General features: G+C 37.6%; 1 protein-coding gene across 3 annotated transcripts in view; it reads left to right on the top strand.

Annotated features, from left to right (window-relative positions):
- Positions 1–14,448, top strand: part of TGFBR1 (transforming growth factor beta receptor 1) — a 50,929-nt gene that overhangs the window by 19,906 nt on the left and 16,575 nt on the right. For 2 of the 3 annotated variants that reach the window (XM_074395095.1, XM_039475103.2), the window contains exons 2-3: positions 6,591–6,836; positions 10,077–10,319. In XM_074395095.1, coding sequence (XP_074251196.1) covers positions 6,701–6,836; positions 10,077–10,319 — 379 coding nt within the window. In that variant the 5' untranslated portion in view covers positions 6,591–6,700. Of the gene's footprint in view, positions 1–6,590; positions 6,837–10,076; positions 10,320–14,448 lie in introns of those variants that run through there. The other variant, XM_039475104.2, reaches the window with a different exon arrangement.

Here is a 14,448-nt window from a genome sequence, read left to right on the forward strand (position 1 = left end):
AATGGAAGAATGGAGGGGGCCAATAATGAGGGCTGAAAAAGGAAAGAGTGTTCAAGCATATGCATAAAAATAGTATGGGTAGGTTGTATAGATGATGACACACGAAGCCCAGGAAGACAATTTTTATTTCTTTCACAAGGGTGATAGAAATGTTTGCTCCATATATTAGTACTATGCACAGCTGTCTACCTCTCAGCTTTTCTAGCAAGACATACGGGCTTGTGAATTAACCCTGGGTATCCCTGGCATTAGGTAGAAGTAATAGTACTTTCCTGTGTGACCTCGAGACAGATTGAAATGAGGCAACCAAGGAAATCCTTTATATTGGGACCAAGAGCCAAGATCTCAGCTTGGGATGTGTTACCCTGAGAGCTGTTAGCCTGATAACTATAATTCTGTGAATAATAATCCCAAGGGTCCTGTTGTCTCTTTTTCCTCACGTCACTTCCTTTGATGTACTAAATGTCACATACTAATATCTGCACACTTTGAAAATTCTGATTTATTCTGCAATGTTTAGAAATTTCACTGCTAGTAATTGTATTTCCTGGCATGGGTCTGATATAATTTTATGTGTACACAGTAGCTTTTCCTTTTAGTGCTGAATCATACTGAAATCCTTATTCAACCTAAGTTAAAGTCTAGTTGCAAGGGAGCTACCAAGGCAAATAATTAAAGTAATGGTGAAACTAATACAAGTCAAACACCCCAATCCAAAATTCTGCCACAAGTGGAAAATTCTGCACATAAGTACTTTAATACAAACTTTGTTTCATGCTCAAAATTATTTAAAATATTAAATTACCTTCAGGCTGTGTATGTAAAGCATATATGAAACATGAGTGAATTTTATATTTAGACTTGGTCCCATTCCCAAGATGTCTCAATACAGATATTCCAAAATGTGAAAAAAAATCCCAAATCCAAAACAGTTTTGGTCCTGAGCATTTTGCACGAGGGATACACAACTTGTAATACCTTCTTTGTATAGCCAAGTTTGCACATGCATAGGTTATGGCAACTCATCGTGTCTTAACCTTTCAGTATTTTTACTTTGATTGTAAATTGTATCCAGATTTTAGAAATGTAAAGCTTAGAGAAATGTGCATCTCAAAAGTAAGAAAGCTGTGCCCACTATTAGAGATTGGGGCATGGAAACAAAGTTGGACAGTGTAGTAGAAAGGTATATAACAGGGGATTTGGTTCTTATTTTTGTTATCAAGTGGAAGAGTCAACTGTAGGAGTCTAAACCAATCAGGTCCACCTGGGAGTCTAAAGTTTAGGGTTACTTAGCATGTGGATAGCAGTACAGCAAATAGTTGCATAGATTTTACTCATGGGGTGGTGATGATAATATAGTGGGCATTCACATCCACCTTGTAATCTGGGTAGGATATTGGTATAAATCATTTTGGTTTTCTTTTCTTTTTTAATCGTTTTAGTTTTCTTAAGTTTTGGTTTCTTCATTAATAAAATGACAGAACTGAATTACCTAGATGATATTCAAAGTTTCATGTGGTTCTGTTAATCTGGGATTCTACAGTGGAATTTTGTCACTACTTTTGGGAAGAAGTTTACCTTTGGTGGCCTACAAATAAAAATCACATTGGAACAATGCCATTTATCATATGGGATGATTCTGTGTGTTTAATCATTAATGTTAGTTTCCAAATGTGTTAATGTACAGTTTCTCATTTGATTAGTTCAGTCAGGTGATGAAATAGGTCAGAAAGGTATCATGTTCATTTTCCTGATGAAACATGGTGGTTAGCCTCTTGAACAATTTAAATTTGATCATCTTACTTGGTATGCTAGCCTCTAAGGATGAAGTCCTGCCATTGAGAAAGAAAACCCAGTCAGGAAAGCTTTCTCACCTTCATCTATCTAGCAAATTATACATATTCTCCAAGTTCTGACTTGAATGCTGCCGAAGCTTTTCTTGATAATCTCTTCTACCTCAGCAGAGTAGAAACACTTTGATCATTCTCCTCAGGACTCAGTATTTTAATTATCTGTTTAATGCCTTTCTCTTCCACCCTAGTGAACTACTCAAGTGCAAATACCTTGTCTTATTTATCCCTAAACCTCATAGCCCATACTGTACCTGGCGTATAGAGATGCTTAGTGAGTAATTGCAGAATCAAATGAAAGAGTTAAAGTGATGGGCTGGAGTTGTGGAGTAAGGAGAACTTGGGCTTTGGGCTAATGGGAAGGAGATGTCATTGTATTCCTTTTTTAGATTGAAATTTTGCCCTGTATGTGCATTTAAAAATTAAAAACCTAATTGAATAAAAGGGGTGGGTAACCAGGGGCCAAATCTCTCTATTAATAAAATAAATTTGAAATTGTTAAGAAAATGGCAATTAAAACCCATATGTTCATGGAAAAGTTTAAATTTCTGTTTTAGTTTTTCCCTAAATGATTTTGCCGTATCATGTAACAGCAGTCTGTAGTCAAACAAGACTGATTTCAAGTGGAGAAATCGAATTTTTTAATTCTCTGGAGGGAGAAATCTTTGCCCAGTTAAGCTTTGTGTTATCTAGATGTTTTTATTTGTCTAGCGACCTCTTTTTCTTATTGAAAGAGTAGTTAAGAGAAACCCTTTAGCACTGACTTTTTCAGGTTTACCATAATGTAATGACCTCCTTGAAAGAAGTACAGAATGTATTTTTGCTATGTATTTTTCATAATGTTACTTAAATTCTGTAGACATGAAACTAGATATAAAACCCTTCTTGGCTCATGCACCACTATAAACCAAATCTGTAAATTAAATACAAAGGCAACTACCAAAAAAACAAAATTTAAATGAATATAGTTATTCAGTGTGACAGATGATGTTTAGGTTTCACAGTAGAAAAAAGTAACTTTAGGTCTAATTCCATTTTAAATCTGTTTCTGTATTTTAACTAAAATAATAAAAGCTGTGAGCAGTGCCTCTTCTCATTGGTAATATTATGCAGGAGAGTATTAATGACTTCAAAGCTTTATTGGTAAGTTCAGAATGAGACATCATACCTAACCAAAACACTTGCCAGCAAGCATTCCTCAAATACAGGCTTATATGTTTTACAGAGATGTCAGCTGTTTTATTTATTGGAAGATACGGTTAATATTATGACATTATTGAAATCTTCATTAAATTGATTTTCTAAACCAGTTATTGCTGGAAATGAGAAATGGAAAAACATCATTGCATACCTACAATTACATTTACTGCTAACAAATATTTGCAGATTTTACTACACATATAGGACCCATATAACACTTGCATATAATAAAGTGCACATATGATATTGGCTGTTAGGCTATTGGCTTTTGAATAAGCATGCCATGCCTGTATTGCCATATGCTCTGATGATTTGAGTTCCTTTTATTTTTTACTCTTTCTTTTAGAATGACCATGAAACTTAACGCTGTGTGTAGTGTGCCACAAGGACATTTGACCTGAAGGAGATCTTCACACAGCTGAAGAAGCAGCAGTGAAAGCCTAGTGCCAGTGTTTAGATAGTGGCTACTCATGATCTTGAATATTTATCCTTGTTTTTAGATTATCTTTGAAATGAAAATATTTGTTTAAAACTTGTATACAACTTATACATCCTTTTATCTCCCAATATATTTCGGAAACATTGTTTTAGCAAATATTTTTCTGATCACTGTCTGAGGAACCAGAATTCAGAGATGTGATAAACAAAACAGGCTTGGCCCTTCCTAAGGCAATGAAAGACACTTTAACAGCAAACTATAAATAGATTGATTTTCACTGTCCTAAAGGTATGCAAAAAGCGCTATGGAGCATATTGAAAGGAGCTACCAATTGTTGTGAAGGTAAGGGTGAGGTTTAGAGCACATCATGGAAAAGATCCTATTGGAATAGGGTCTTAAAGGATGAGTCAGATAAGAAGATAGGTTTAAACTAGACAGAGAGATGGTATATGTAAAGACCAAGGTTATGAAAGACACGATTATGATAATGGTGAGAGGTGTGTGGCCCTAAAATAGCGTTTGTCATGTGAGAAGTAAATTGGAACCCCAAACTACAAGTCTTGTTAGGCCAGGTGTTTAGCCCTTATTTCATAAACATAGGGGAGCCCTGGTGATCCAAGAACTGGGAGAGTATTCATGGCAGTATTTTTTATGTGTAGTGGTTGCGACATTGTATTATAGTGTTCTGCTTCACTTGTCTTTGGAGCTCTTCAAGGGCTGTGACCATTAGTTATTAGTCTTTGTATACTAAGCTTTTGGTAGAGGAACTGATAAAAGTAATGCTTAGAAAACATGGGTTGAAAGACTAATCATGAGTAAAGAGGATTTAGGAGAGAATTATGACAGTCTCCTATGGTGATAGTTTAATGCTTTGTGGGTCACAGACTCCTTTGTGAGTTATTTTGAAAGCTTTTCCGTGAAAATGCAAATACATATAACAGTAGGCTTATAGTTTTATGAAATTCATGTACCTTTGAAGCCAGTCCATGAATTCCTGGTTCAGAATTCCTCCTTAGGAAATTATACCCAGATCGCCATCATCATCACACATTGTGATGAATAATTACTATCTCTTTTAGCAGTTTTTAAATATATTATGATTGTGTCTCTTGTAATTTTCTTCTGTTTCTTTCGTACTTAGGAAGCAAATACCTGACCTGTTTATGAATAAAGCATTTTTAATAATGATTAAGGTAAAACGTTACTGGTCTGTAAAGATAATAGACAAGTGTGTGAATTAAGCAGCAACCAAAAAACAACTACTTGAGGAGAACCTGACATTCCTGAATTTGAGTTTAGCACGTGAGTTGGGAGTCTCCAGGGCCACCCTCAGACTTGCTGGAAAGACTCACAGGACTCAGAAAAGCTGTTATAGTCGTTGTTACAGTTTATTATAGCAAAACCAGACAGATTAACATCAGCAAAAGGAAAAGGCACCTGGAGTGAAGTCTAGGAGAAATCAGGCACACGTTTCCAGGTGTCCCATTCCAGTAGAATAGCATAGATGGCCTTAATTCTCTCAAAAACATGTGACAACATGCACAAAGTTGTGAACCAGGGAAGCTCACTTGAGCCTTGGTGTCCAGGGTTTTTATTGTTGGTCAGTCGCTTAGGCTTGCAGCACCTGCGTGACAGACTTCAGCCCCTCAGACTTTCCCCACCCGGCCCCCCAGCAGTAATAGGTGTTCTCTGTAACATTGTTAGAATAAGCTATCTGGCAAAATTGGTACCATGTGACCCAAGGCCTCAGGCATATAGAAATATTCTTGTCAGGGAGAATATTCCAAAAGTTTAGAGCTCCTCTACCAGGAGCCAGCCAAAGCCAGTTTTAAAGACACAGGTCTTTCTTGGGAATGTGCAGGCTTTGAGCAACTCAGTCCTGCTGAGTTAACCCTTTCTTGTACAGCAAGTTAGCTGTTCGGGGAGTTAGCTTTCTCTATCCTGCCTCTGTCTACCTAGCCACTCCTTTTTTAGATACAGTGGACCTCCCTGCTCTCCTCATAGATGGCCATTCCACATACCGAGACTCCTTTTTTTTTTTTTTCCTCTTGGCAACAAGTAATTGGAACATTTGGATTTAAGACTGTCTTTGCTTTGTAATTTCATGAGACCATGGTGAAATTATGTACCCGTTCTATCATTGCGATTCAACAAGTATTTCTTGGATGCTGCCATGTATCAGGCATGGTGTTAGATGGCAGATACACAGAAATGACTAATACAGGTATCTGGCCTCATGGAGTTTACAGTTTCATAGGAGAGAGAAAAACAAAACTAGCAATTCTGGTAAGCAGTGTGTGTTTTAGCATTTCATCAGAGAGCATGGTTGAAGATGTGTGTATCTGGCTGTATGGGAAGGTGTTGGTGATGTTTATAAGGCTTCCCTAAAGAGGTGACTCCTGGGGTTAAGCCATAAAGATCAAGTAGATATAAGTGGGTATGAAGCTAGTGTTTTGCCGCCAGTCGCTTCTGTAGTTAGGTTGCCTATGTGCTTGGAGCATTTATATATTGTTACTGGTATAGTCTGCCTGGCTTCACTAAGAGAATGCCTCAGTTCTGGCCAGAATATACATGTCTTTTTTAGGGTTTGCACCAAGGAGAATAGAGAGTGTCTGATTCAGTACAAATCTGTTTCCATTACTCCATTACCCAGAAACCAACTGAAATGGCATTAGCCTACAGTTAATGGATGGTAGTGTTTTCATGCATTTCTCCTCAAAGGAGGGGTATGTGAATGCTTAGTTTGGGGCTGGCTTAAAAATATATATATAACCTTACAAATTTAGATGTACTTTGTTTCTAATGGGAAGGCAAATGCTTGCCTTGCTTTGATGAAATTGCATGTAACAAAATTTTCCTATACTTGGAAGCAAAAAATTTTAGGAGGAAACCTGAGTCCAAGTGTTACTACATTTCAGGCTTCTACATGTATGTGGTTCTTAATAGAATTTAAAATTTCTAAGAGCAACAAATAGTTGTTTTTTTGAACAGTGCATATAAATTTTGTGATAAGATCAAGAATGTATTATTAGAGTGAATATTCGATAATTTCAAACTGTTAACTTTGAGTTTTTTTCTAATAGAATCGTTCTCTTTTCCAGCATTACAGTGTTTCTGCCACCTCTGTACAAAAGACAATTTTACTTGTGTGACAGATGGGCTCTGCTTTGTCTCTGTCACAGAGACCACAGACAAAGTTATACACAACACCATGTGTATAGCTGAAACTGACTTAATTCCTCGAGATAGGCCATTTGTATGTGCACCCTCTTCCAAAACTGGGTCTGTGACTACAACATATTGCTGCAATCAGGACCATTGCAATAAAATAGAACTTCCAACTACTGGTAAGTTGTATAAAATTTTTTGCTTAGCTATTACAAGAAAAACTCTTCATACTCTGTGATTTTAGAACTAGAAAGGATCGTAGAAATTGTCTAATCCAACTTGTTCAGTTTAGAGGCAAGAAGAGGAAAGAAGTGACTTGTCCATTATTATAGACTTACAAGAGTAGCCAAGATCCTGCCTCCTGGATATGTGTTGTTTAAGAAGGTGGTTCCAAGGTGGACTTCCTCTGAGGTCCGTTATACCTAAAAGGATAGATAAAAGCAAATTCTGACAAAGTTCACAACATCTTAGATTGTCTCTACTTTCTTCTCAGAGTGGATTTCTTCTTCCTTATGTAATACTCCTGTCTTTTAAAGCAATCAACAGCAGTTTAATGACTGGGGATTCAGAGCAGCGCTAAACAGTCTAGATGCTTTTATTTTGTAATTTCAGCTTATTTTATCTTTATGCATAAATTAATTATACATGATTTCTAGATTTTTGTTCCTTCACCTGTAGTTTACATTTAAAATTTCCTAGGGCTGGGTGCAGTGGCTCACACCTGTAATCCCAGCACTTTGGGAGGTTGAGCCGGGCAGATGACTTGAGGCCAGAAGCTCAAGACCAGCCTGGCCAACATGGAGAAACTCCTTCTCTTCTAAAATGACACAAATAAAATTTCCTGGCAGAACCAACAGTTTGAAAGCTTCATAAACTTCTTAGTTTCAAGATTCTGGTTTAAGATGAAAGTCTGAGCAGATGTGTATCACTCTTACCACTTTCCCCGGACCCCAAAGGAATGTAAAAATGAGGCCAACCTATATTAATGCTAGTAGAATTAATGGTAGAATGCTACCCACATGCCAACACTTTTGAGGAACTTCAGCAGTTTACAGTACAGATGACACCAGACTAGTGAAGAATTGACTAGTCATATAAGAAAGATTAGTCATTGAAAAATCTACCCAATAACTTAGATGAGGGACTAGGGGAAAGTTGGGGTATGGGGCAAACTCTCAGTTCCCTTTTAGGAAGCACCTGGCTTCAGTTCTCAGAGGAGCAGACACAGTTGGTCTAGGCCTTGTGCTGATTAAAAGAGGAAGCATTGCTGTAGCACAGAAGGAAAAGGTCAGTCCTCCTGGTTTCAGAAGGGAGGCAGCCCTCCACCTGTTCAGCATGATAATGCAGCTCCCTGTGGTAAGGGCTGGTCGGACTGAAATGTCTTTGTGACTTTGATGAAGGCATCTGGAGTTATAACGTGGCAAAGAAAAGGATAATTTCAGAATTTCCCATTTCCATCATTTGAGCTCAAAATATCTGAGTAGAGATTTGCAAAACCTTGTGAAGAAGTCACTTAATTTCTTATGTTTCTAATGAACATATATTCACTTCTCATTTCCAGCTCTAGGATAGGCAAACAGCAAAAAATTACCAATGAAAAGTTAGGAGTTCAAAAGAAGTAGTCTGCACTACATAGATTAGATGTCATCCTAAGAGCTAGGCTTACCACATGATAGGAAAGAAGTTTTAAACAGTTTAAGGTCTATTTTCAGTTATTGACTGTGAAATGAGAACATTTCACAGTTGTTAAAGGTTGCTTTCAGAGGAAAAGTCCAACTGATGAATGTTTTAAAAAATGCATTATTGAGAGTGAACAACAGACTGGATGCTATAATTTTATAGTCAAGTTTAGGACAAGCTTAAGAAATTGTGTTACAATTCAGAGAAAAGACAGTTGGTGAGCATATTAAGAGTTATAGGGAACAGATTTAGACTCTCCAATATGCTTATTATCAGAATTCTAGAAGGCATGATATCAGAGAGAAGACAGAATACCGCACAGAATTAGTGAAAAATATTAATCCAAACACATATAATAAAAATTATCAATTTCAAGAATAAAAGAATTATGTAAGCATTTAACACACATAAACATTGGTTACCTATAAAAGGCAAAAAAAAAAAAAAGGTTCACATTTTCTGCTTAAATATCAGAGGGCAAATGGAATATTCTTGCTGTCACCCAAAATTCTTGAAATAGGCCGAGACTTTTCATATAGAAAGGCAACAGCCTTCTTGCCACAACTAAGTTCAGTGTACAAGGACCCATAGACTCTTCCTGAAAGAAATTGCTAGAAATAGGATTCTGTGTGATAAGGGATTAATCTACTAAAGATCTCGAGAATGGGAAAGATGTGATATGAATGAAGTGGTGGTAAGCAGTAAACCAGTAAGGCTCAGGATGAATGTCAAAATAATTGTAATGTTCTGAAGCAACCAGAAGAATCTTAATTATTAGTAGAAGTTACAAGAAAATGATTTGGCCTTAAAAGTCCAGGAGTTTAAAATTATATATATATGAAAACTCTGTTAAAAAAAAAAAAAAGGATATGTTTTGCCTTTTAAAAAATTGGTGGAGAAATGGGCTGGGCACAGTGGCTCATGCCTGTATCTCAGCACTTTGGGAGGCCAGGGTGGGTCACTTGAGGTCAGGAGTTTGAGACTAGCCTGACCAACATGGTGAAACCCCATCCTCTACCAAGATACAAAAATTAGCCAGGTGTGGTGGTGCAAGACTGTAGTCCCAGCTACTTAGGCAAGAGAATCCCTTGAACCTGGGAGGCGGAGATTGCAATGAGCTGAGATCGCGCCACTGCACTGTAGCCTGGGCAACAAGAGTGAAACTCCATCTCAAAAAAAAAAAAAAAAAAAAAAAATTAGAGATATATACTAAAATGTGAGTTGTTTGGGAGTGATGAATGTGAGTTGCTTGGGAGTGATGAAGATGTATGTGTTTTGGGTTTTTTGTTTTTGATTTTTTTGTTGTTGTTCAGGTTTTTTTCCCCCTGCTATGGGTATGTACTGCCTTAGAACAAGAAGACAAGCCAAACATACTTTTAAAAAACAAGATGATTATTAAGGAGATGTTAATGGGTATTGTTACAGGTTATTGGTATTAGTAACCTGATGTGATAAATGGGGAAGGTCCTATAATATTGGTGGCAGCTGACCTTGTGATGATGGCTGAAGAATACAGGAAGAGAAAGTGGGTACTGACAGAGCTGGTGTTCATAAAAGGAGGCCTACTGGGAGAAGACTGAATGATTCACTTGTTCTGGGTTTGAGCCCTATAAGCTGTTGTAATGAGGCTCTTCGGCTACGTGGTGGCGGTGGCCAGCTGCAGGAATTGTGTAGGATTAGGAAAATGGGGGTTGCCACCTACAGTGTTTTTGTTGTTGTTGATGTTTGTTTCACTCGAGGCCCTTTTTCAGTGAAGCCATCACCTGGCCTTGGTCCCGTGGAACTGGCAGCTGTCATTGCTGGACCGGTGTGCTTCGTCTGCATCTCACTCATGTTGATGGTCTATATCTGCCACAACCGCACAGTCATTCACCATCGAGTGCCTAATGAAGAGGATCCTTCATTAGATCGCCCTTTTATTTCAGAGGGAACTACATTGAAAGACTTAATTTATGATATGACAACGTCAGGTTCTGGCTCAGGTAATGTAATTGTTTCTCCTTTTTCCTAAGAAATCTTTTAAAAATTAAGTGGTATTTATTTTATTAGTTGTTTTTTTTTTTTTTTTTTTTTTTTTTGAGACGGAGTTTCGCGCTTGTTACCCAGGCTGGAGTGCAATGGCGCGATCTCGGCTCACCGCAACCTCCACCTCCTGGGTTCAGGCAATTCTCCTGCCTCAGCCTCCTGAGTAGCTGGGATTACAGGCACGTGCCACCATGCCCAGCTAATTTTTTGTATTTTTAGTAGAGACGGGGTTTCACCATGTTGACCAGAATGGTCTCGATCTCTCGACCTCGTGATCCACCCGCCTCGGCCTCCCAAAGTGCTGGGATTACAGGCTTGAGCCACCGTATTTTATTAGTTTTTTAAATAAACTAACTTGTTAGAATGTGAGATAAGTAATATTACAGGTTTGAACCTAATAAAAATCTTTAAGCTTGCTATATATATGCCTGTGGCTAGTTTAAAACAGATTGGAACTTACTTTAACTGTTAAAATGAGTCAGAAATCAGCTTCATGGTGGTATAAATTTCAAAGCATTCTCACCTGTATCATCAAATTTGCTTTTCATCACTGTGAAAGAGGTAGAAAGGATAAAAACAATTATTCTCATACAGATGAAGCTGAAGTACAAGATCTTCAAACCATCTGCAGCTAACCCATTCTGTTCAGGATTATTTAGCAGCTTGATGTTTATATTTGAAACAGGCATGACAGAAATGTATTCTGAATTGTGAAGGTTATTTGCTTTTTAAACATTATATGAAATTGTCTTTAGTACAGGCCTCATTTTAAAAAATTAAACTAATGAACTCTTATGTCATTTTCTCACTTCAGAAAAATGTCTAGTCACCTTCTTATTTAATGTAGTTTTGGCCCCTAATGAGGTTTGCCTTTCTCAGTTCTGTTTGTTGATATTTGTGGAGAGCTAATTGACAGTCATCCCAGGGTGGATTTTGGCATAGCAGTGCTTCATGTTTAAACTGATGGACAGCTATCTTTTACTTTTTCTTGCATGTGGTTTGGAAGACTATTAAGGAACACTCCTATCTCTTATGTTTTTACAATTTGATACTTGACTAAGAATAAATAGAATCTAGGTTCCAAGGCAAGCTTTGTCATAGATTGGCTGTATAATCTTGGTTAAAACATGTTTCCTCTTTCGGCTTCTGTTTCCTCATCTAAAATATGGAACCCATACTGTTGATAAAAACACTTCAAATGGTTTGTTAAGACTTTTAAATGAGATATACCATCCTTTGAAAAGTATGAATCATCTTCAAATAAGGGCCAAATTCAGGAATGAAGTGAAAATTTGGAAAGCATATGTAATGAAAATTTCAATAATTTTGGTGAAACCCCATCTCTACTAAAAATGCAAAAAAATTAGCCAGGTGTGGTGGCATGCACCTGTAGTCCCGTCTACTCAGGAAACTGAGGCAGGAGAATCACTTGAACCTGGGATGTGGAGATTGCAGTGAGCCAAGATCGCACCACTGCACTCCAGCCTGGGCAACAGCGTGAGTCTCTGTCTCAAAAAAAAAAAAAGATAATTTTATAATCGAATGATATTAAAGGAATATTAAAGCAGAAGTTGTGACTGGTTAAGAATATAATTCTGAAGCAAAAACCACATCTAATGTGCAGAAAGCTCATGTAATGACAAATGTCTATTTATTTTAAGGAAATGAATGTATATTGGTATGTATGCATATCCATTCATTTAAGAATGAAGAAACTGATTATATTACCTGAATTATTCTTCTGTAGAATTTGACCATATGTATTCAATAAGAGGGCTCTCTACTTGACTGCTAGGATAAATACATACTGCTAGGATACATACTCTTCTGAAGTGAGCCCAAGTCCCAGAAGGCAACCTTAGAGACTCCTGAGACAGTTGTGCAAGGAAGGCAATGAGAGTTTGTACTTAGATGGAGCAGTCTTAGTACTGAAGGTATCTTTGGGCAGGAATGATGGAGAGAGGTAATTTTAATAGCTTTCCTGGGACTTCCCATTTATTCCTCGTTCAGATTTTCCAAGGAAGATTTTGTTCATTCTAGAAGTAATCCTGCCCAAAACTGTGATAAGCAAGGACCAGAGTCACAGAAAATCAGGATGGCTACAGATCATTTGGAATTAATTCCTCAGACCCATTCTCTTGTTGCTAAACTTCTACTCTGGGAAGACACAGCAGCTCATGCCACTTGCCACAGTGGAATAAGCCCACCGGATTAAAGGAATTGGTGGGTGGGTGGCAGTTGATTACTGAATAAGAATATTTTCATTTGCCTTTTAAGGTATAAACATGAAAAAGAATGATATTATTGTTTCCATTTTATATATATTTCTAGATCTGTCAGGGACCATAGCTCTCTGTTGTCTGAAAGCTTCTCTCCCTCCTTTATGCCTTACCCTGCAAAATTGTCTGCATTGCTTGCTAGCTCTTTGGCTTTGGGCAGTTAACCAATGTCTCATGCTTGAGTTATTTCATCTTTAAAATGAAAGTGTTGGACTCTGCTCTCTGCTCATCATTGGATCGTTGTGAGTTCAAGTGAGACAAAATGTTTGCATGAAAGTGCTTGGTAAATTGTAAAGTTACATCCAGATGACAAGTGTTACTCTTATTGAAAACATATTTGGAAGGAAAATCTCACATACAGTATCAGTTGACTGCATTGTACAAAACTTAGTTTAAGGCCTCCTTTGCCTGTCATAGTTCATTGTGTACTGAATTCCCTTCAAACCTATCCAGGCAGAAGTCATCTTCTGTTGAATATAGCAGAAAATGCCATCTGTTTCCCTTCTATTCATTATAAATCCTTAATGCCACCTTAGGCATGAGACTAGTGCCTGTGAATAAGTAAAATGTGTGTTTATAATACTTTGTTTTAGTTCTTTGATTAATTGAGAAAAAGATATAACCATTTCACATTCTGAATTCATGTGTTTATTACTCAATTTCGTGACCATAATTAAGGAAAGGCCCTATCTCTACCTCTAAAGACTGCTTTTAACTTGGGGACTTCAGAGAATACAATGAAGAGCTGGGTTCTGGCAGCTGTACCCCAAGTGTGTGAGTGTGCATATGTGCCAGCTTTTGAAAGTGAGTCTCCTAGGCCAGTGTTTGCTATAGCTTGGGCAGCTTATGAGCGCTTGTAATATATGCATGTTGTTCAGGTCTTATTTCCTGTTCTGCATGTGAAGCTGCACAGCCCCTGTTTCCCTTTTGAAGTTTTCTCTCCAACAGTTCTAAAGGTAGAGAAGAGTAAAGCAGAGAATATAGAGATGTAAATCAGGCGTGTTCAGTTTTGTCTTTAGAAGAAAATGGTTACTATTTTTTTCTTTTTGAGACAGGAGTCTCTCTCTGTTGCCCAGGCTGGAGTGCAGTGGCATGAGCTCAGCTCTCTGCAACCTTCATCTCCCAGGTTCAAGCGATTCTCCTGCCTCAGCCTCCCAAGTAGCTGGGATTACAGGTGTGTGCCACCACGCCTAGTTAACTTTTGTATATTTAGCAGACACCAGGTTTCACCGTGTTGGCCAGGCTGGTCTCGAGCTCCTGATGTCAAGTACTGCCTCGGCCTCCCAGAGTGCTGGGATTACAGCTGTGAGTCACTATGCCTGGTCAACTGTTACCTTTTTTAAATGCTCAACTATTCATATGAAGTAATCTAATATAGATAATATAATGGATCAAGATTTGCTTTTTAATTTTAATTCTTCATCTAGAATCCAGTGATAAAGAGGAAGACAAAAACTTTTCTTATCCTGTTGGCCTTTATTGACCATACCATCTACATAAGTCCTGAACCTGTCAGTTGTTTTCAGACTTTGTGTTTGTGATTCCTTTTTCTTTATTATTGCTGGCCTTTGTAATTTCCAGATTAGTCTCCTCAAATTAACTCTTAAGTATACTGTTAAGTCTGTGGTGTGGCCCTCTACAAGGCTTTCAGACAATGTTATAAATTAGTATCTGCACCAAAAAACATAATTAGAATTGATTATTCATAGTGCAAAAGAGCTCCTTGATTCAAGTAAGGATTTCTGACAGATCTAACTAGCAGTCTCCCTCTAAACACAAACAGTTATTTATAGTTAGACTGCTAACT

This window comes from Saimiri boliviensis, chromosome 2 (assembly GCF_048565385.1).
Source record: "Saimiri boliviensis isolate mSaiBol1 chromosome 2, mSaiBol1.pri, whole genome shotgun sequence".
Taxonomy (NCBI): Eukaryota; Metazoa; Chordata; class Mammalia; order Primates; family Cebidae; genus Saimiri; species Saimiri boliviensis.